Genomic DNA, 21167 nt, shown 5'->3' with positions numbered 1-21167 from the left:
TGACGGAAGGAATCTCAGATCAGAAGAAGGGGAAAGAGTGATTCTCAGGCAGAAGACCTGGAAGCGCTCATGTGCAGATGGACATCCATCCTTGCACTGCTGGCAAGGATGCTTTTGCTGCCTGATCCCTTCAGCACGCTACCAGCAAGCGGCGTGGCTTACCTTTGGCTCTGTGGTCCTCCTCTTTGGGGCACTTGCCTCCTTCCCACCACTTGCGCTTCAGGATTTCCAGGCGGTTGTTCTCTTGCAACTGGAGAATGGCCAGGTCAAACTCGTCACGAAACGCAGAGCCTGCAACACCAAGAGGTACGTGGTAAGGCACTGCCTTGGCCAGCCTTCCTCCCCGCTCATCCCCGCCATGACGCCCTGCCAGCGTGCCCAACTACAAAAGCTCGTCTCTGAACAGTTTGGGAGGGACTTCAGTCCATGTAAGCCCTTGAAACCTGCAGCCTCCCTGCTGGGACTGTCAACTGGTTAATGCTATTTGCAGATGGTAATTTCGCCTGTCCCCCAAGACCCACATAGGCCGTTTAAAGAGGTCCTTTACAAGGGGGAGCTTCGGCCTCAGGGGCAGGGTCTGAACAGGCAGTTCAGTATCGCACTGCTGCTCTTCCACACCACTGAGGTCTCTCTCATGTCATTCTGCCTCCAACTTCGACCTTGCTCTAACGCACCTTCCCTCAAAACTGGTGCACTGCAACAGCACCAAGTTCAACCTACACACAAGCCCAAATGTTCATGGTAGAGGAGGCTCAGTTCTCCACTCGGCAGCGATCTCTACTGCAGTCTTGATGATGTCTGCTACCAGAGATCCTGAAGAAGGGCCGTGGGAAAGACCGCGGTTCTCCTGGTAACTCTGCACTACTGTCCCCAGTGAGCAGCTTTCTGCTCTTCTTATCTCCTACAGTTTCACTGTTTAACAAGACAATGTCAGAACAAAATTAGCCCTGAAAGTAAGGATTTTTACTCACAATCAGGTTACTGTGACTTTACAAGCTTATGCATGTTAGCTAAACTATAGTGACTGTTTGTGTGACGGCTCTTATGTAATTCACCTTAACTTTGTATTGCTAAGTGCAGGTGCTTAAAGGTCAGGAAGAAGCCTTCCTGAGCCTGCGAGACTGGCTGACAGATCAGTCGATCGCTGGGAATAACAACTGCTACATCCTTTCTCTGTGCTGCCCCAGGAGATGATGTTCTCTTGCTAGCTCTCATACTTGAAAGACAAAAACCCTGCATTTGTTAAACTTGATTATCAGCTGAGATAGCCACTGAATTGCCCAATTCTCTGTCCTGGAGTTTTAAGGACCACCAGCTGTTAAGAAACTTGAGCTAAAAACTACACGAGTTGCAACACCATTACTTTTACAGGACTTCTGAGGTAAAACAAGGAGCACAAAATGATTCAGAAACACTGGTTCAAAGGGAAACAGTCAGCAAAGAGCACATATGCAGAAAATAAGCAGCAATTTTGAAACATCTTTCACATGAATTATTTAAAGAGCCGCAGCCGCGTGTCACATGGCTCTGGACCAGAGCAGGGTCTTGTACATCTGGCTCTGAGCGTGCACCTTGGGCAATTGCAACGTATTGGATTTTCCTCCTGACATAAAAATGGCCCTGGGCAGAGCTGTGAAACGTGACATTGGCTTTAGAGCCGGTTCAGCCTTTCAAATGCTCCGGTCCTCTGACGACAGCTGAGAAGGACTAGAATTTTTCTTCACTGCCTACCGACGGGCATGCCAATCCCGTAGCCCTTGGTGTCCAGAAGGCCCCCGACCTGCGTGAGGTTGCAATTGCGCTGACGATAATACTCGTTCATGGTGGACTCCAGCAGGAAGGCGTAATTGGAGTTCAGCACCCGCGCAATCCCCTCTTCCGTGCTCTTCACGAAGACGCTTGGCTGCTTGGAGTACATGTAGTTCCACATCCGCTGGTACGTCTGGTAGCGGGAGTTCTGCAGGAGAAAGGAGGCAAGCACAGCTAAGGTGGGAGCATCTTGCTGGTACACAAGCCCCAAGTTAGATACCACTATGATTTGGTGCCAGATTCAAAAACTATTTAGTTGCCTAACCTCCATTTATTCCAATGAGATTTAGGGACCCAAATATCTTGGTGGATTTGAGACTTCATTGGCAAAGCTGGGCATGAAACGCATACCTAATTCTAATGTGTTCCAGCAAAGCTCTTTGCATAAATTCAATTTTAGAAAAATACATAGTTTCCACAGCAGTATATCAAAAACACACAAAAAAAGCCAGAAGAAATAGCTTGTGCGTGGCTGTTTTAAACCACTGAATGCTCCCTGTACACCTCACACCTATCAGCTGTCAATGCAACCTTGGGCTTAACAGCTCACCCGCATCAGAGCCAGAGACCATCCCCCTGAAAAGGGCACTGAGGTCTGGGGGCAACGCCAAAGCTCTTTGGAGTTTGTTGCTCCCTGAATCCAACTTTTATTTCACCCCCTCGTAAGCCAAATCAAAGTACCTGCTTAAGAGAACTGGAGTCTTTTCATTGACTGCAGTAAACTAAAGCTCAACCAGCCCCAAATCCTCAGAATTCTTTGGTGGTTGAACCCATCTTGGTTTGATTGTGAGAAAAGCTGACCGTGGTCAGCCTGTGCTGAGCAAAGAGTGAAACCCGCTTGCACAAAGACTGAAGATAAACACACTCTGGTCTACATTAGGAGTTTCTGAATTTGCCCCTTCCCCCTCACCCTTGCATTTCTGCAGCACATGGAATCCCTTAAACCACCTCCCCTCCCCTCCCCGCCCCCGCAGCAGGCAGGTGACGTGCTGCTAGGCACCCCCTGCCGTCACACCTCCGAGGGCTCGTTTGCTGTGGCTGGCAAGCGAGGCTGGAGAGCCTCAGGGAATCTGCTGCTGACCTAGTTACTCTCCTCAGCTGTCCAGCTCTGTCCTCTGAGCGCAGCCACTTGGGCTAGGGACAGACAAACAGGGGGTGTGTTTGTTCCCGATTCATTGCACTTTTAAACCTTAATCTGGTGTGTTAGTGTCAGGGGAAACTGCTGCCAGGACTAGGCAAGGCGCTTCAGCAGTGCACACACGTCTCGTGCAGCCAGGAGCTGAGGGCTGGTGAAGACAGCCTCAGCCACGCCTGCTTAATCCAGCGCTGCATTTGACCCACCATCATTACACCAGAGGCAAATGGATGCCAGCGCAATTTAAAGCATTGCAAATGGTACAAGAACATCTTTTGCTGATTTCTTCGCTGGTACCAGCGACTCCAGCACCCACCAGGCAGCGCAGAGCCACAGTCAGGTTTTTAAACTCGAAAGCCTTCCTGAAGAGTCCTAAGCGAGTGCCTCGTATAGAACCACCTAAGTCACTTGGGCTCTGTTCACCTCATTTTAGATGTAATGTTCTGCTTAAAAGTAGCTTTTTTCCAAACCCCTGACGGCTGTAAAGTTGGGCTGAAATGCTCAGGGGCACTCGAGAGATTTCTCAGGCTTCCCAATTCAGTTCAGACTCTCAGAGGGGGTAAAAGTGAGAAAAGCTTTCTCTCGTCTTGGAATTTCAACAAGTAATAAATAAATAATCTTCAAGCAGTTCTTTGTGGATTCAGAGCACTGCCAAAAAGATTCACTCACTCATTTTGCTTCTGAATAGATCAGGGAAGATAAAAATTAAATTGGGCTAAATGGCACGCAGAAGTTTGCAAACAGTTGACTTACTTGTTTTCATTGCCATTTGTTTTAGACTCCAGCACTTTTAAATACACTAGCATTCCTGGGGTTTTCAAATGTTTCTTTGCTTACCCAACCCGAGGGACTCTCATGTAAAAGCTAAGGTCACATCAAAAGTGCACAGAGGCCCATGGAAATTTGACTGCAAACACTCATCTGCTGAAGAGCGTGGTATGTCATCACTGACACAAGGATGTGTACCACTTTCCCACCCGCGTGGTGACACTCCCAGTGTTAAGTTGCTTTCTAAGTCCAGGCAGGAAAGCCTGCTCCTCCAGGGTCCAGCACAGATGTCCTGACATTAGCCCTCCAGCATCCCAAGAGCATGCCGGCTGCTGTGTTACTAAATCCTGCTTTCCCTGTCCTCCGCCATGCCTCCCCCACCATTCGTCCCCTCGTCACCCGCTGTGGATCTAGCCCAGTCCTGTTCAACCAAGCAGCCAGAGGTCTCTCCAGAGGCCCCATCCATGCCAGAAACTGGAATGAAACAGCCATGACAGGCTGGGGTGACATCCAAATCTGATTAAAAGCGTGCCCTCTGCACTTCCTGCCCCAGGTAGTAAAAGAATGGGGTTTACTTGGAAGAAGGTCATGCTGGAGCCACCATGAATGGTGCCGTACTCGATGGCTGTCTGGTCAGCCAGGTCATCTACGGATTCGATGGGGACGTCCATCCGCTGCACAGTGAGGAAGGCTGCCAGATTGGCTGTGTAGGAGGAGATGATGATCAAGGTGAATGCCCACCTAGGGAAAGGGGAAGCGAAGTTGGTGACCTGAGATTTCCCCATGGACTGAATCTGATCTCCATCCCCACCCTCCATCTGCTTCTGCCCAGAAAAGACCCAAAGAGAAGCCTTCCTTAAGAGGAGGGCTGACCTCCTTACCAGACTCCACTGACACAGCGCGTGGATAATGCCTGGGGGGCAATTGTGGAGCCTTGCTGCATGAATCCCCCGACTGGAAACCACAAGCTGTTGCCAAGAGAGTACTGATTCACAAGAAGATTGCATCTGCCCTGTGAGCAGGGGTGGGGGCTGTACCACTCGTACGGTGTCAATCTAAAATGACAAGAAACGGGTAGCTCAGGTAATTCACTGGGAAATCGGGCGCTTTGGAGAAAAAAAGCAAAAACCAGAAAAGCTGCAAAGCCCTAACTCTCCTAGAGGCAGATTTTTCTGAGGAGGAAACACTTTGCTGTCAACTGATGCCCAGGGCTCAGAGCTGTGTGAAACGCTTTCTCTAAGACTCAGGAGCCAGAGGCTTTCTTGTAAAGATTTGCAAAAGTTTTGAGAGGCTCTGCTGAAAATCTGGGAATGGGCTGTGGGGAAGCTAGAGCCCTGTGTGCAAAATCATCCCGCAGACAACCACAACAATAATTCCAGATGTGCACAGACTTGACATCTTTGGCTGTGTTCCCTGCTGGCAAATGAGCATGGATGGGAAGTTCAGAAGTGAAGTGTGTGGGACCTGACTGCATGACACCATCAAGAAAAATAGCTGTATTGGTGCAAATGGTTGCTCTGAGAAGGTCTGATTGTCCTGGCAAGGTCTAGGTCCCAGGTCTAGTTTGAATCCAAGTGCTGGTGTTTCAAAGCATCACATGCTTTCAGTGCTCACAGGGACAGGACAGAGGTGGGAATCTGAAATCACTGACAGCCTGCCACTGAAGTGACTGCAGCCTAGCTCTCTTTGTTTTGCTGTTTCCGATCCTCAGTTCCCCAGTTGCTAAGAAAGTCTTCTAATTCCTATGGCACAGTTCATGATATTGCTAACGGTTAACAAAGCTGGTGCCTGGGAGGGTCATTTTCGGGATACTGCCAAATACAGCTGCAGGGCTCTGCCAGCTTACACAGCATTTAACCAAAATGAGGTGTTAATTTCCATTTCTGAATCTCCTACCTCACTGTGATGCCCACGAAGTGGAGGTTATTTCTTGAAGAATTTCTATGGTTGGATCAAGCACTAGCAGTAAAAAACACTGCTCTAGGAGAGCCTTCTGCAATTCACAGGGTCAAAAGCTCCTTACTGCTGAGCAGGGCAGAAAGTAGCACCCAAACCTCCATCTCCAGCAGGAAGCCACGTAAAGGAACTTTTTTTGGAGGATCATGTTTAAAACATGAGGAGGGGGCTAAAGGGGCACCAAATTGCAGAGACCATTGGACTGCATTATTCAATGGTTTCTTTAGAACTCTGTTTCTGAGGCTGTAATGGCATTCGAAGAAACCATTAAAGCCCTGTCAGGATGAAAACTTTAGCCATGCTAAGGGACCAAGTGGCAGCACAGTTCCAATTTTTGTAATGAGAATTGGGTATTAACTGTGTCCCCTGAGCACATCTTTGGTACACACTGCCAGGACACAGTTCAACTGTGTCTGACAAGGCCCATCTACACCACCAACATTGAGCAGTTTGTCAGGAGGCCAGGGAAAACAGCAATGGAGCACAGACCCTGGGCCTCGATGGGCGACGCAGTGCAGACAAGGACTCAGTGATATATTTTAAGGCTGATCTAAATTAGTTATAAGGAAACGGAACTGAGAGCTGTCAAAAGAGGCTCTGCACATCAACCAAGAGGCTGTTGAAAGATATTAATTAACTTCCATTTTTTGTACACACTGGGTTTTACAAGGCTAGAGGAACCAAATATCACTACTGGAATTTGTGTTAATACCTCTGAATGCGTTTTCTTGTGCCTGCCAGGCTCTACCCTCCTGTCCAGAAAAGTGGTTCATTTATCTATTGCAGATCAAGCATCTACAGGGAGCAGCACCATTTGCAGCGTAGGCCCTGCTCCCAGACCTCCTCCCCACCCTTCCCACGCAGCTGTCGGCCCCAGCACCCACTGCTGCGGCCAAGCATGCTCCCACATCGCAGCACGCTGCTCCCACCCACCCTGACACAGCCATGCCAGCGGCCGTCCCAGGGCTGCCATATGCATCAGTGACGTGCCTGTGCGAAGCCCCAGCCCCCAGCTGGCAGAGGGCAGGGATGCTCCTGCCCCCCTTACTGCGCGCTCGGCACCGGGGGCCCGGGGGATGTCCCCGCGTCCCCCCTGCCCAGCCCCTCACCACGCACCCCCCTCGGGTCTGGGAGCATGACGCTAGATGGCACCGCGAGGAAGGAAAAGGCACCGCCATGCACATTACCGAGCAACCAAGAAGAGGACGCAGCTGACAGCCAGGTAGGCGAGCAGCATGAAGAGCCAGACGCCAGGGGAAAAGGGATCCAGGAAGGAGAAGTAGCCAGGTTTGCGGCCCTGGAAGGGAAACAAAAAGGAGTTTGACCTGCTTGTATTTCTACAAATTAAGCAGTCCATTCTGAAAATGACAGAAAGAAACACACCTGCTCTGAGGCTGACAACGGATGGGAGCGACAGAAGGGAAATAAAGTAAATGGCGCTTTGCAAAAGCCTTGCAGGGCAAACAAGTGAGACCAAATGCAACAAACGACCAAGTCCTGCAGCACCTCCCTGCTGGGGTACATCTCCTAAGACTATTCCTCTCCCCCTCTCCCCATGTCAACCACTTCGTTCCTCCAGGCAAAGAAAGAAGTGAATTGATAGAAAAATCAAGACAGTTGCAGCACTCTGCCCTCCCCGTGGTAGGATGTGCTGCAAACCCCACCTGCAGGGCCTCCGAGGGGGAGTTCCCACCTGGAGCCCTTGTCCACCCAAGCAGGCGGCACACCACGCTCGCTGGGCAGGAGGGGGCTACCCTGGGAGAGCATGCCTGAGCTGGGAGGTGGGTGGGATCCTCTGCACGAAGCAGAGTGAGGAAAAAATATTTTTGTGCAGAAAAGGGGAAAAAAAAAAAAAAAAGATGTTTGCAATATTTCTGGTATTCTTTATTCAGCCTTGAAACGTTACTTCTCTACAAAACTCAATAAAATTATTACTTTTATCTCAGGGAACACGATATTTTTATCTCCAGGATGCGTCATAATTTCCTGTTTTTTCTCAGCAAACAACCTTTCCTTGAAAAGTAAGGCTTCATTGCTAGAAAAAAAACAGGTTGGTCTTCTCTCAAGGTACCTTTAATTTTCACAAGGACACTGCCACCATTGAAATCTTGTCAAATTTAGCAAAATTTGTGCAAAGGGAGGATTAATTTCTAGAAGTTTCTCAAAAGCTGAACGCCTCCCATTTTGGTGAGCGTACGTCTCCCGCCACCAGAAGCTCTGTGCATGCAGCTGCTCTGCGACACAGCCTGCTCCAGGGTGGAAAAAGCAGCCACTAATTTACCTCTGAGCACACTCAACACCAGCGTGGGGGACGGGGGGAGAGGTGAACACAGAGCACAAACCATGGGACTAAAAAAATGCTCTTTTGCTGTCTGTGCGAATTTTACTATCTGCATGGAGCAGAAAGTGCTTTGTTTCAGCACTGTGCAGCCCTGACATACCTCTCCCACCCCGACTGCTGGCAATGCCATGTTCAGGCAATGCTCATCTACCTTAGGCATCATCTTTCTTTACCGTCACCTCCGAAAGACTCCCAGTAAAAGCAGGAACTCCCAACACAGGGCTAAAGGGTTGCATTAACCCCATGGGAACGTGAGCCCTTCGCTCACAGGAGCCTGTATCTTCTGCCCCAAACCACAAAGTCAGTCCTGGCATCGCAAAATCTCAAGCTCTGCAGTTTCCCCAAGCACGTGTAACAGGGAACCTGCCCATGAGTCAGAGCTCCTGCAAAGGCTTTTACTGTAAAGTCAGAGTGGAAACAGCCTTTTACCACATCTCGGCCAGGCTGTCAGCGTGTTTCTTACTGGCACCTTTCTCTGTTGTGTGCTGAAAACGTCTATCGCTGTTTGCTCAATGCAGCTCACCCCAGCAGCCGTTTCCCAGCACTTCCAGCACGGCAGCTGCTCCGCTGTAGTTTGCTCGCTTTACACAAAAGCTGCTGCCGGGATCATCTTTGTACACACAGGCCTTATTTCTCCTAATCCACTGCCTTACCCTACCCATCTGTGATCCACATAAACTAATAGTAGCTGGTAATAAATAACACCTAACTTCAATTGCCATAGCAAACCCAGAGCATCAAAGATCAGAGTCCTGATATTTTAGAGCTGTGCTTAATCCAAAGGTGGTGAATAATTTTCTGTTTTCACAAAAGTCCCCAGGAAATACAGCTGCTATTTTTTTCCCTTCCTCAGACCAGAGCAGCACTTTAAATTCCATTCCCATTTAAAAACACTGTTTTACTACTGAAGTATTCCTAATCTTATGCAAAACCTGAATTTCACAAGGTCTTGGTAGTTGTTCTGAAGACTAAGTTGTTGCTAGAAAAGGCAAGAGCTGTTGCACAAAAATCTCTCTCTACTAGAAATATCTAGGCTACTGTGATATTCTCAGCTCCAGACACCAGCTGGGACTGTAACATCTCAGAAACCTTCTACAGCAAACTGCCCTGCGCGAAGTAAAGAACCGCCACACCACAACATCCTATCCCTGTATCCTTAAGGACAAGACGACTTTGAGCTTGGGACCTACATTAGCATTTTTAGAGAACTTGGCTTATTAAGCTTTTTAACAGAGATGAGTTAAGAATCTGGTTCAGACCGTCCTGTGCCCGTTTTCAGATTAAAGTCACATCCCAAGCAAAGGTTCAGGTTCTCCTGGGTATGATTCCAGAGTCTCTCTTTAAGACAAGGTCTCTCCTCCATACCAGGTTACCTTACTGTGCTTGGTACAAGCAGGTGAGGTACAAACAGTGAAAAATACTACCTTCTTCTTTTGTCCTTTGCCTTTTTTTGGTCAATTGTTGCTGTGTTCTGCTTTTCCTTATAGAATGCCCTGAGCTGGAAGGGACCCACAAGGATCATCAAGTCCAACTCCCGTCCCTGCACAGGACAATGTCAAATTCACACCGTGTCTCTGAGGGCGTCATCCCAGTGCTTCTTGAATATCTCCAGGCTTGGTGTTGTGACTGCCTCCCCGGGGAGCCTGTTCTAGGGCTTATATTCTTCCCAGAAACCCAGAGAGAAATGACTGCTATAGCCAGCATCTGGGCCCAAACCAAGGGCCTTTGGCGCCAGAGACACTACTGGAAACTACACCCCCAGCATCCTGGAGGGATTCACATTTCCATTAACATCCTTTCCTCACCTTGCTGGAGCTCCTCTCGCTATTTCAGAGAGGTGAGACCATCTCACAAGCCTGCAGGCTCTGAGGTACGCTCCCTCTGCACTTCCCTCTGCACTTCTCACTGATCCCAGCCAGATGATCATGGACTTCTTGATGCCAACAGGAAGCCAAAGGCAGGCGATGTCAAAGCTCTTCTCTTTAAGGACTGCATGGCTTTCCTGGATGCCCCACAGACCCCTGGTTCCCTTTTTCATCTAGAGCTAAACTGGCTCAGCTGCCTCTCTTCTCCCACAGGTGTTTACACAACTCAACAGGAACCTGCAAGGTATGAAGGGCACCATCTGCCCTCGGCCGAGCAAACTCGAGCTTCTTGAGCAGAAGATCATTCTGGGCGGCTTATCCCTCCCTGTCATCCCAGAGCTGGCAGGAAACTCCCAGGCACTGGCAGTTCCTCGGCTGGGGCTCCCTCGTGAGATGCTCCTGTAACGAAGTTCCTTTCTGTAATTAAGGCCTTGATGTCTTCTCTGTTTCTGGGGCAGTTTGTCAATAAATTACACTCATTAAGGAAATTGCGTTGGAAGCTTTAAGTCTCAGGCTTGGCAATGACTCTCTCCTGTGACTTTACAGTAGTAGTAGTTCTGGTTCTTTTCAGCTACAGTCATTTTCAGGCTGCTGCTACATATTCTTTTCATTCACAGTTGTGGATAAGAATAGAGATATTCTGTTCCCACGGAGGGCACAAACTCTCTCTTATCTGTCTGTTTTGAAGATGGAAATGACAATATCTGGAGTCTGTCAGATATTTTTAGCCGGTCCCAATACAGCTTTGTTAATTGGAAGAGCTATTTTTCCTGGAATAGAAATGTTCAAAATGTCCAATAATTGATGAAGGCCTCCTGCAAATCCTCAGATGGAAGCAGGAGAGATTCATTTACCCTCCTCACTCCTTCTTGGAAGTCTTCATGTTTAGCCAGAGAGAACCAGTTTTCTGGGCAGATACCGGTGACTGAAGAGCAGAGGAGGAGCAGTGGAGCTATATGGCACGGTCCTGGATTTGACTGTGTTCAGGCCTGTAAGAGACCTGAAGATTCCCTGCCTACACACACACACCCCCCACAGCCCCTGAAGGGACCCCAGCGCTCACCTGTTCCCTCTCACAGAAACAGCCCTACCTATATGTCATTTCTCATAGATGTTTGCCCCTTGAAAAGTCAGGCAAGAGAACACTCTTCTGTCCCTGTAAGTCATAAGGAAAGCAAGAAAACTCAGCCTGGCAATGCAGAAACACTGATGTGTGCTAGTTATAACTTCAGTTCATTTGGTCTCACCAAAACAAAGCATGTATATTCTAGGATGACCACATCTGGCCCAGATGCAGATCCAAATCCCTCCCTTTCCAGGGTCCTTTCTCTGGAGTTGATAAGCAAAACCCAAGCACAGGCTGATGTGAACCCTTAGCCTCATTTAAGTCACCAGATGGTCCACAATCAAGAGGCCAATGCGTACCGTGGCCCCGGGCACGCCTGGGGCCAGCGGTGGCTCCCACCTCTGCTTCAGTGAAGCAGGAGGCCCGCTGGCAGAGCAGCACAGGTTATCAGGAGGGGTGCTCAGCTCCCTGTCCTCGGCTGTCAAGCCTTCTCTGACTGGAATGAAGGAGCTACCTATCTGGTCCTTCCCATTTCGTGCCTTCTGCAGCAATCAAGTAGAAACACTTCGAGCCTCAGTTCACTTGGCCTAAACTCACCTATACCAGTGCACTCACCAAATCTACATTTGCTCATCTTAAGGCAGAGCACAGTAAGGACTTTCAGGGATGAAGAGCCAGAATCATGAGCTAGCTAGTCCCTCACTCCCTGCCACAGAGGCAGGTATGTGAGCAAAAGCATTTGTATGCTACAAGTACACCCGACTTTCAACATCGCTCGGTGCAGAAATGGCACGAGACACCTGATTTCAGCCCTCTGCCAAGCAGAGCGACTGCTCAGGACTTGTCATCTATCTCCTGCCTTCCACAGGTCCCACCAGCTGGTGAGAATGGGAACATAATAAAACAAAGCAAGCTTTTTCTCTTAGCAGCCTGCAAGTCAGAAAGCCTATTAGAGTCCCCGTGTCAGAAATCCATACTTGATTATATCACAACAAGTGAAATTGAGAAAAATGACAGCCCTATTTAAAGCTGCCATATTCGGTTATGTGTGATAAGAAACACACATACTGTGGTGGCTGGCTTGCGGAGTGGGGAGGAGAAAGTGGGGAGAAATCATTTGCCACTGGAGTTACATGGAAATTAAAATAAAATGTCATCACACTGGGAGGAGACCAGGGCATGGAGGCAACTCCTCAGCAAGAGATTTATTTGTGGTTATTTATTAGGCTACATCTGATCTGCGCCGTGATTAACATACGTCAGCTGCAATTTTTGACATTGCAGAGATGTTTGTTGGGGCGGGAAAGGGAGGGGAGGGGAGGGGATGGGAGCAGATGGGGCTGCCTTCCGCTGCTCTGCAGACCACATCCTTAAAGAAAACCCAGAGCAATTAGCTACCTTGCCTTTCCTTGTTAAATAAATATTTACCAGTTTAATTAGTTAATTGCCATGCAGCGCTCTGAAAATCTCCTCAAGCTAAGCAGGAAAGGTCTGGACAAAAAAGGCCCAAGTGCTGGAGAGGGAAGAGGGGGCTCTGAGCTTCCCTGCTGGGGAGACCCTACTCCTGGGGAGAGCACGAGCCCAGACTGCCCCCGCCATCGCTCCTCGTGGCCTCCATGCGGCAAAGCAGGGCTCGCTGCAGTGACCTCACCTGGGAGATGCCCTGCACCACCCTTGCAAGCCTGCCTGGGTCACCGGGCAGTTCCCCTACTCCCAAGTCCTAACTGGGTCCTTCGCTGGCACCTGAAGACTGAGTCCTGAACGACACAGTGGACTATGTGCCAAATGTTTTTTAAGACTGTAATTATTAATCCTGTTCAGTGTGGTAAATGCCTAAAGGGCAGGCTGGAACATGGCTTGTTGCATTAGTCTGGTACCAGCACAAGCAGCAGATGTTCCCGGCCCTGAAGAACTTACACTCTAAGTAGATGTGTCAGACACATTTATACTGAGCTTGCACGGAGGCAGCAGCAAACGCCTTGCACTTCTAGAGCAGATCCCTGCACCGGTATTCCTGTGTTTCCTCTGGAGAGAGCGACATCAGCCTCACGCTGTTCAGGGAATGATGCCTCGTTCAGGGACTTGCTGAAGGTTATGGTGTAAATCGGAGGCAGAGCACGCATGATACTCAATCCCCAAACTTTAAAAATGCATGTGAGAAAGCAAGAAACTTCATTATAATCCCAGCCAAGAGATGCTGGCAGAAAAACCTGTCAGATCCACGGGGCAGCTGGTGGCGTGAAAGAGCAAGGGTAGCAGGGAAGGGACAGTTACATTTGATTTCCGGGAGCTTGAAGACTCTGACCCTTTTTGATCAGTTAAGTCATTGAACCTAAATTCTGCATGTACCAGAGGAAACAGAATTTTAACTAGATTTTAATTACTTGTTTGTTCTTGGCAGGAGCCACTCAGCACAGAGAGATGTATGCGCAAGTTTGTTTATGTTCGTACCAAACGTTGCATCCTTAACAGCCTTGCGAATTGAGAGAGGGGGCTGGGAGAGGCAGCTTTAATTGTTTTATCCTTTTGGCTGCTATTGTTGAGCTGACAGGAAACCAAGACTGTAATTCACATCACACTTGGCACTGCACAGAGTACATTCCCAAACCGCAAATTGGGAATAACGCGACATCCTGTTGCAAAGGACCTGGATGTCAGAGCTCACCTCCTGTAACACCAGGGAACTGGGGGCTTTGCCTGGCCCATATGGGCGTAGCTGGGGAAAATCTGTCCTCTCCTGAGCTTCAGGAAGAAGGCAGAACAGGAAACGGGAATGCACGAGAATCTGTGAGAATTTAAGACAAGTGTTGTCCAGGCAAAGACATGAGACAAGGCCATGTATGTGCTTGCACACGTGAATCCCCTGGGCAGGTTCACAGCAGCTCTGCTCCAAGCCTCAGGCCCACGTATTGCTAAACAGCCACCATGTAATGCCTGACCTGCCTTGTGGGCAGCAGCAGCTCACCGCGCCGCCGCTGCTGCCAGAGCCGTGAAAGCTGACTGAATGCAGCGGAGGGACAACCCGAGCTAGCTGCTCAACCACAGCGCGCATCCCGTCTCACTCCTCCCTGGCCAATGCAGAACAAGGGGGTCTCAGAGCGCCTGTGCGAGGCAGGGAGCTCCCTAAGAGTGAGGAGCCTTCCTTAGGCTGCAGGGCCCCCTGATCTTTAGGGTGAACAACTGAGAGGAGACAAACAAGAAGGGCTGAGAGCAGAGAAACAGAAGCCATGCAGGGCAAGGAGCTAATTGCCCACGGTGGAGTTCAGCCCACCACCCTGTCTGCCCCGGGGCAGTGCCCTGGGCCACTCGAGGAGTGACATTTTGCCCTTTTCCTGCCTGTGATTAAGAAAGAAGAGGACTGATCTGCATGTAGAGCATTTACAGGAGGTCACGGCAAAGAAAGTGATCCCAGATATCCTCCTGGCCTGATCTTATTCTCAGATGTGAGAACGCAGCAAGGCTGAACACCACACAGGCTGGGCACATAGCCGAGATTACGGCATTTGGGCCCGACACCAACTAGGTGCACCCAGAGGTGTCCTAGCTCACCTCACAGGCAGCCTCCCACCATTAAGTGCGAAGGGATGGTGACTCCATGCCAGGCTTGCTGCAGCTGTGGAACCACCCAGCCGTGCTGCTGCACCCATCCAGCCTAGCCCGCCCTTAGCACAGCTCGCCCCAGCGGGCTCAAAGCCACACTGAAACTGTCCTATGGCTTTTGCTGGGCCTGAAGCAGAACTAGACAAGCTGACATCTACCCACGCTTCCCCTGGTAGCACCGACCTGACACGGCTCTGCTCATGTACCCCCACCACACCTGGAAGTTCTTGTGTGTCAGGGGAGGAGAGGGCAGGGGAGCCAGCAGGGCTGAGGCGGGGTTGAAGAACGGGAATCAAATCTGCCAAGCTGACACAAGGCAGAAAGACAGTGAAAAGAAGGAAAGAAAGGTCAAGTACATTTGTGTTTCAATAAGAAACCAAAATATTTTTATGAGTCATTCATTTTTCTTCTATAACTAGGCACGTTTGCATGCAAATAATGGAGGGACATAAATGGTTATAAAATAAGTCTCTTACCATATGAACTCGGTAGAGAATGCTAATTCCCAAAGTCATGAACGGCTTAGAGAAATCAATCACCTTCTCCCGCTCCGCTGTAATTGTCAGCCCCGCCACGGCCAAATCAGCTTTCTGGAGAGAAAGGAGAGCAGAGAAGATCAGGACCCCGAGCCTGGGAAAGGCACGGGGCAGGGAAGGCAGCAAAGCTGTGTCTGGGGCCACACGAGACACCCGCTCCTGGAGGATGGATGTCCCATTTCTCGGGGACAGGGTGCATTTGCTGCAGGGCAAAACCCAGGCTCTGTGGAAACCACGGGAGTTTTGCCGGTGATGCCCACTAATTTGGACTGGGCTCCTGCACCTCTCTTCCCGGGTGGGTTTCCCATAAGCCCCGCTCACACACTCCAAACTTTAACCCATTCTCTGTGTTTTTCCTTTCCTCACCTGGGCATTTTTTTCTCTATATACTTACAGGTTGGAAAAGCACAAAGCTCCCAAGTGGGGAGCCCGTGCACAAGGAGTTGTACCAACAGCGAACAAAACGGCAGCCCCTGCCCCCAGGTGCTCACAGCCTGATTGCCATTTCTAGTCATTGAATGCTTTAAGACTTGGCAAAACAGGAGCTGTCAAGACAATAAATATTGTACTAACCTAAAGAAGATACAACCTCCCCTTTCCAAAGTCCCTGTTGAACACAACTGTCCCCTTCCAGACAAGACTGTTACTTGCAAGTGCCATAGGTAGGAAAGTATAACAAAGCAGCAAGCATCATTACCCCCATACCCTGAGTAATGAAGTTTACATGGAGGGGCTGCCAACCCTGACTTCCAAAATTGCAGATTGGTCTCCAAAAAAATTCAGAGGATTGGCATAAAAATTTCCAGATTGCCTTGCAAAGCAAATAAGATTAGGGGAAAAAAAAATAAAAATAATTTCTTCCAATGTTAATACCCTTGTAATATAGATAAGGGATTTGAATTTTAAATATTATTTTTATTACTATAGCTCTTTTAATGTCTGTAATTGCTTTCTGTAAAAATGAAACCTCCTCCATTCCCTTATATATTTGTTTGCCTGCTTTGCAGGATGATGATTATGCAAGTGGAAAAAGAGGGGGGGGGGGGGGGAGAAAACCTATTTGCACTTGTCATCTCTAAGTTTCATAAGGTCTGTGCAGAAAGCCAAGGCACCATCAGGACCCAAGACCCAGTAAAATATGCAGCTTATCTCCCTGGGTCCATGTGCTAGTTGTAAATGCACCACATAAAGGCAAATTTGTGGGTGCGTCACTCTTACTACGCTCTCTGACCCTGCTGCTCTTGCATTTTCCTTAAGAGAAAGAGGACTAATCACCTCCTGGCAGAGCTTTGCCAGGGGTCTCTCCCCCACCTCTGCCCCCAACAGACTTGCCCACTTAAAGGCAGACAGGGAGGAAAGGCCAGCAAAAGGTTGGAGTTGCAGGAGCCAACAGCAGCACTGCTGGAGCCCGCAGGAAGAACGGGAAGGGAAAGAAAGGCAAGGTGATCTGCCCAGTAAAGGCGGGTCGCGGAGAAGGGGATATTTCACAGTCCATGCAGGACTGCTTTATTGGACAAGCCCAGTGCCAGTTTTTTGCAATTGTTTCCAAGCAGCTATTACAGATTCCTAAGAGGTTCAGTCTGGACTGAATTATGAGCTCGGGAGGATTTCTGCCTAGCCAGACATTTACCCACAGGGTTTTTAAAAGGCACCAATAATCACAACGTGGTGTGCGAGCAGTTGAGCCCTATGTAAACACCAGCAGATTACTAAAATGGATCAGTTCATCTGTGGAACATGGCATGTGAGGAATTTTATCTGCAAGGAAAGTCTAAAGCTTCCTAAACCTCTCTTCTCTACCCTTAAAAGGGTTTTCAGGTACTACTGTCCTGGGGAGAGCTCACCAGAAAAGCCCCTCATGAAGATACAGATTGTTCTAACAATGGATTTCTTCTCCCAGATCCCCAAAATGAATACAGTCCTACCAGCAGAGTCATAGGCTGTGGTAAATATGCCACATCAAAGGTGTTCCATGCAAAAGGTCTAAGGGCATTTCCATTCCTAGCCAGAGGCCGATACAAAGGTGCTGCTGAAAGGAGCAGCGCAGCCCCCAGGTTTACCCAGCTAAGTCACCATCCCTTGCCTGCCTCCACCCTCTCAGGGGTAGGACATGGATGCCATCAGGGAACTCTGTGCGCTCAAGTTATTCCCCCAACTATCGTCCTTTGGGACCCTTCCAGATCATGTAGGCAGCAACATCTTGAAAGCTGATCCTCCCTACGCAATATATAATGCAAATCCAACCCCCTCCCTTTGCCTACAGAGCAGAAACTCGGCACAGCAGAGCTGCCTTCCCTGGGCAAACAGGTTTTGTGCCCAGGTCCCTTCTCTCATCTCCAGAGGGTCCTGCCATTCCATTAGAGTTGATTTCCTCCCTCTCATTCCCTGCCTGGCCAACTTTTGTCCTTTCAGGACTCTTGGCAGCACGCGAGCTGCAGTAGCTCACAGCCTGCTCTATCCTGTGCACATTCACATCTGCCTTTCCCTGTGCCAGAGCTCCCTGCAGCAGAGCCCAGGGCTGTCGCGGCTTTAGCCGGGGCTGCGCTCTGTCACAGACTCTTTCTCTGCAGGCTCAGTAGTCATGCAACTTAAGAGCTGATTTCTGACAGCAATAAACTTTGATCTGGGAATAGCATGCAATGTATTCTTGCCTGAATATCATCCATTTCATGCTTTTGACTTTGCTTCCTGATGTTCACAAAACTTCTTGTGATTCACTGAGGTCAGCGTATCTTAGTTACAGAGGAGCTCTGCAAACCCGAGCGCTCTCCAGCCCTCCCCACCTGAGCGCAGGTGGGAGTTGGCATTTTATAGGCTAAACAATGCGCTGGGGGAAGAAATGGATTTTGCTGTGTGCTTCTGCACTCTGTCCGCAACCAGGCCCTGGGGAATGAGAAAAGAGGAGGCAAAGGATGGGGGAAAGAGGGGGCAAACACTGTTTGATTTTCATCCTTCCAGCACAGTTGCAGCTATAAATGTCAGCGTGAAATAGGCTTATGAAAAGACCCAGAGCATTTTGGGAGTAGAGACAGATGCTTCTTTAACAGAACACTGCTTAAACAAGGCCAAACTCTCGCTAGGCGAGAGGAAGCCCAGGTGGGCTGGTGTCTGAGATAAAAGCATGAGCTGCCACCACCATACCTGGAGTTAACTGTGGGATTTGCCTGCATTAGCAGACAGGCTCATGCTGCTGCTGGAAGGATGTTAAACACGGGGGCTGAGCCGGGCTCCTGAAGAGGAACAACAATTAAGCAGCCTTAAGGAGGAAATTGCAGGGACTGCCAGTCCGGAGGAGGCAGCCGCCTCCTTGCTGCAGATGCTGACAAGGCTCATCTCAGCACTAATTGTGATGAATGGGGCCTGACGCCAGCCCTCAGCCAGGGCAGAGAGGATCCCACCAAAGCCTCCCTGGGCACTGGGGACCAGCCGGGAGACTGGCCCTGCTCTGGCCTCGCAGCGACTCATAACCTCCTGTCAAGCTATGGAAACAAAACACAGTGAGAAAGTTTAAGTGGCGTAAGGCTTTGGGCTGTCTCCGTGTCAAACAAAGGGTAAACAAGCCTGAAGGACAGCTCTGGGAGCACAAGGCTGGGATTTCTTCCAGGAGCAGTAGTCCCTGACTTGAGCAGCATCTGGGATGCTACATCCTCTGGGTGCATACCAGAGCACCCTTCTCACAGGGCTCTGATAGCATGGCCAAGGTCAGGGAAAGCTATTTCTTACACTGCCCCCGTGCTTGAAGGGCCTTCTAGAGACCTAAAATCAGTATTCAGCCTTCAGGACCCACTGGACTACCAGCTATTACCCTCATTGCAGACTCCTCAGCATCAGCACGGCCACTGCAGATGCTCCACCGGGATGCAGTACTGAGCACCCAGCTGGAGGTGACCCTGCTTTGCGCAGGGGGTTGGACTGGATAATCTCCGGAGGTCCCCTCCAATCTCTGCTGTTCTGTGCAACTCTGTGAAACACGCAGCAGCCACTGCATGGCAGTTGGGTTGCGAACTGCTCACCTGGGCAGCAGCTCCCAAATCGCCACGGCAATGACAGAGCAGTCTTTCTGCATCTGCAGATCTGTCCCACGGCACGATGGGTCTGGCTTGGCTGTCGGATCAATGTACTGATTGCTTCTGCTCCAGCTGCCCATCTGATCCGACAGGAGCTATTTCAGGTTGTGCGGCTCCTCCCGCTGGGGTGAGCGGCAGCCAGGTTGTGCACTCAGATGCATATTGTTGCATTTAAAAAGCAGGGCCAGATAAGGGTCACTCAAAACTGGTGTTTGGGGTTTTTTTTAAAGCGTGTATGTGAATTCTGCCATATGAAAAGTGGTGGCCTGAAAGCCTGAGAGGCTGCAGCCCTCCATTTAAGCCATAGTCAGGGATGGGATGACCAGCAATCAGTGCAGATGACAGCCTCAGGCCTGCCTTCACTCGTGTTTCCTCATCTGGACTATCTCTAGGGACAGGAGGAAAAAGTCTGTGCCAGGTGTTCACCATGCCCGTGGCCAAAGCCAGTCAAGGTGAAGCACCAGGAACAGGGACCCTAAGCCCACAGGGAGCAGTAGTGACACCTAACCAGCTGACACCACACCCAGCGCCTTGCGTGCGACTTTGGCAAAATCAGCAGCGCGATGCAAACCTCTCTGCCCATTCCCTCGCTGTGTTTGCTCAACAGCCCACACTCCTCGCTTCCCCACTCCCCCTCGCTCCCCACCCTCTCAAGCCCCCCCATGTCACACTTGCCAGTGCGATAGCGTGCAAACAGACTCCCCCTTCCTCCCTTCACCCACGCACAGCTTTTCTCGCTGAACACCAACACCCACTGCCGAGCGGAGAGCAGGACTCTGCCAATTTTGAAATATCTTCTCCCTCCTTCCCCCTCTCTGCCATTCCCTCTCTGTGGGGCAGTTGAAGGGAGAAGGCCTCTGATTGTAAGGCACTACCTGGGCACCAGCAAGGAAGCTGGAAAAAACATCACCCCAAAGCTTTAAGGTCCTTGCTGCTCCTGAGGCCAGACCCTTTCATGAGATGGACAACTTGATCTCCCTCACTTTAAAAAGAGCTTTGGCCACTACTGATCACAGCCTGATTCAAACCACGGGCAGAGACACCAAAGATCTAGTGTTATTCTACAGCATCTCACTCCCCAAATGATGCTGTGCAAAAGGGAAGAGCAGGCGCTTGCTGCCCCCAATCACCTGCTCCTCACTCTGTGCACATCCTCACCCGCGCCTTCAGCAGCTGCATCAGCCTCACCTACGTACGCTTGCCCTGGAAACACTCATGGATCTGCTGCGTTACCATCACCAAACGTGATAAGTTGTTTAAACAACGCCAAAGGAAGCCTGGGCAGCTGATACAAGCTGTACAAAACACGCAGTCAGTCTGCATGGACCTTGCTCCTGCCGGGGCTGTTTGTCCTTCCCATCCCCTGCACCCTGCCGCAGGTGAGCGGGCCGGGTCCTCTGCGGAGGGGACCATCACCTAGCGCTGGTACCCAGCCAGCCAGGGTACTGATCCCGGCTGCATCAGGGGGAAGTGTCTTGGAGGTCTTATAGCAAAACCACAGCATCAGATTCCTGCCAGCAAAGCTTCCTGGCAAAACCAAACCACACCATCTCTTCTTAGCTCAGCTCTATTTTCTGGGGGCATTCCTGAGATGGGTAAATTCAGGAAGTGCTGCTGAGGGATCTCTCAGGCACAAGCCCGTCTCCTCAGGGAGGAGCAAGGGAGCCGAGCACCAACGGCTCACTGTGAGCTGATGTACAGGCACTGAGCACAGCCACCACGGCACAACGCGACCAAGACAGCAAATACAGGCGTGGCAGAACAAGGAGAAAGCTGTCAGTTTGCCTTGAAAATACATTTGTTGGCTTGCAGACTATCAAACTCATTTCAGCTCAAGGACGTGCTGGAGAAAGAGAGAAAGGGAAGACCAACCATCAGGGACTTTGAGGGACTGTGCTGCAGTGGGAAGGAGCGCGATGTAATTCTTCCAGCCCTATCGTCCCTTAAGGTTCTGATGCCAAAATATAGGAAACAGGAAGATTTGCTGTTTGCCCGTGTGTGCTCATGGCAGCTAGCACATGTGT

At 50.0% G+C, this 21167-nt stretch overlaps 1 protein-coding gene across 3 annotated transcripts in view; it reads right to left on the bottom strand.

The window, feature by feature from the left end:
• Nucleotides 1–21167, bottom strand: part of GRIK4 (glutamate ionotropic receptor kainate type subunit 4) — a 208863-nt gene that overhangs the window by 4083 nt on the left and 183613 nt on the right. Inside the window, exons 13-18 of one of the 3 annotated variants that reach the window (XR_012664078.1) lie at nucleotides 15017–15130; nucleotides 6856–6965; nucleotides 4594–4767; nucleotides 4288–4453; nucleotides 1781–1957; nucleotides 163–291 (exon numbers count right to left, since the gene is read on the bottom strand). Coding sequence is in view for 2 of the 3 variants with exons in the window: in XM_075116301.1 (XP_074972402.1) it covers nucleotides 163–291; nucleotides 1732–1957; nucleotides 4288–4453; nucleotides 4594–4767; nucleotides 6856–6965; nucleotides 15017–15130 (919 nt within the window). In the remaining variant the exon portion in view is untranslated. Of the gene's footprint in view, nucleotides 1–162; nucleotides 292–1731; nucleotides 1958–4287; nucleotides 4454–4593; nucleotides 4768–6855; nucleotides 6966–15016; nucleotides 15131–21167 lie in introns of all 3 variants that reach the window. The other 2 variants (XM_075116301.1, XM_075116302.1) reach the window with 2 other exon arrangements.

Source organism: Phalacrocorax aristotelis, chromosome 22 (assembly GCF_949628215.1).
Source record: "Phalacrocorax aristotelis chromosome 22, bGulAri2.1, whole genome shotgun sequence".
NCBI classification, from domain to species: Eukaryota; Metazoa; Chordata; class Aves; order Suliformes; family Phalacrocoracidae; genus Phalacrocorax; species Phalacrocorax aristotelis.
This window is presented reverse-complemented; position numbering and strand designations above follow the sequence as displayed.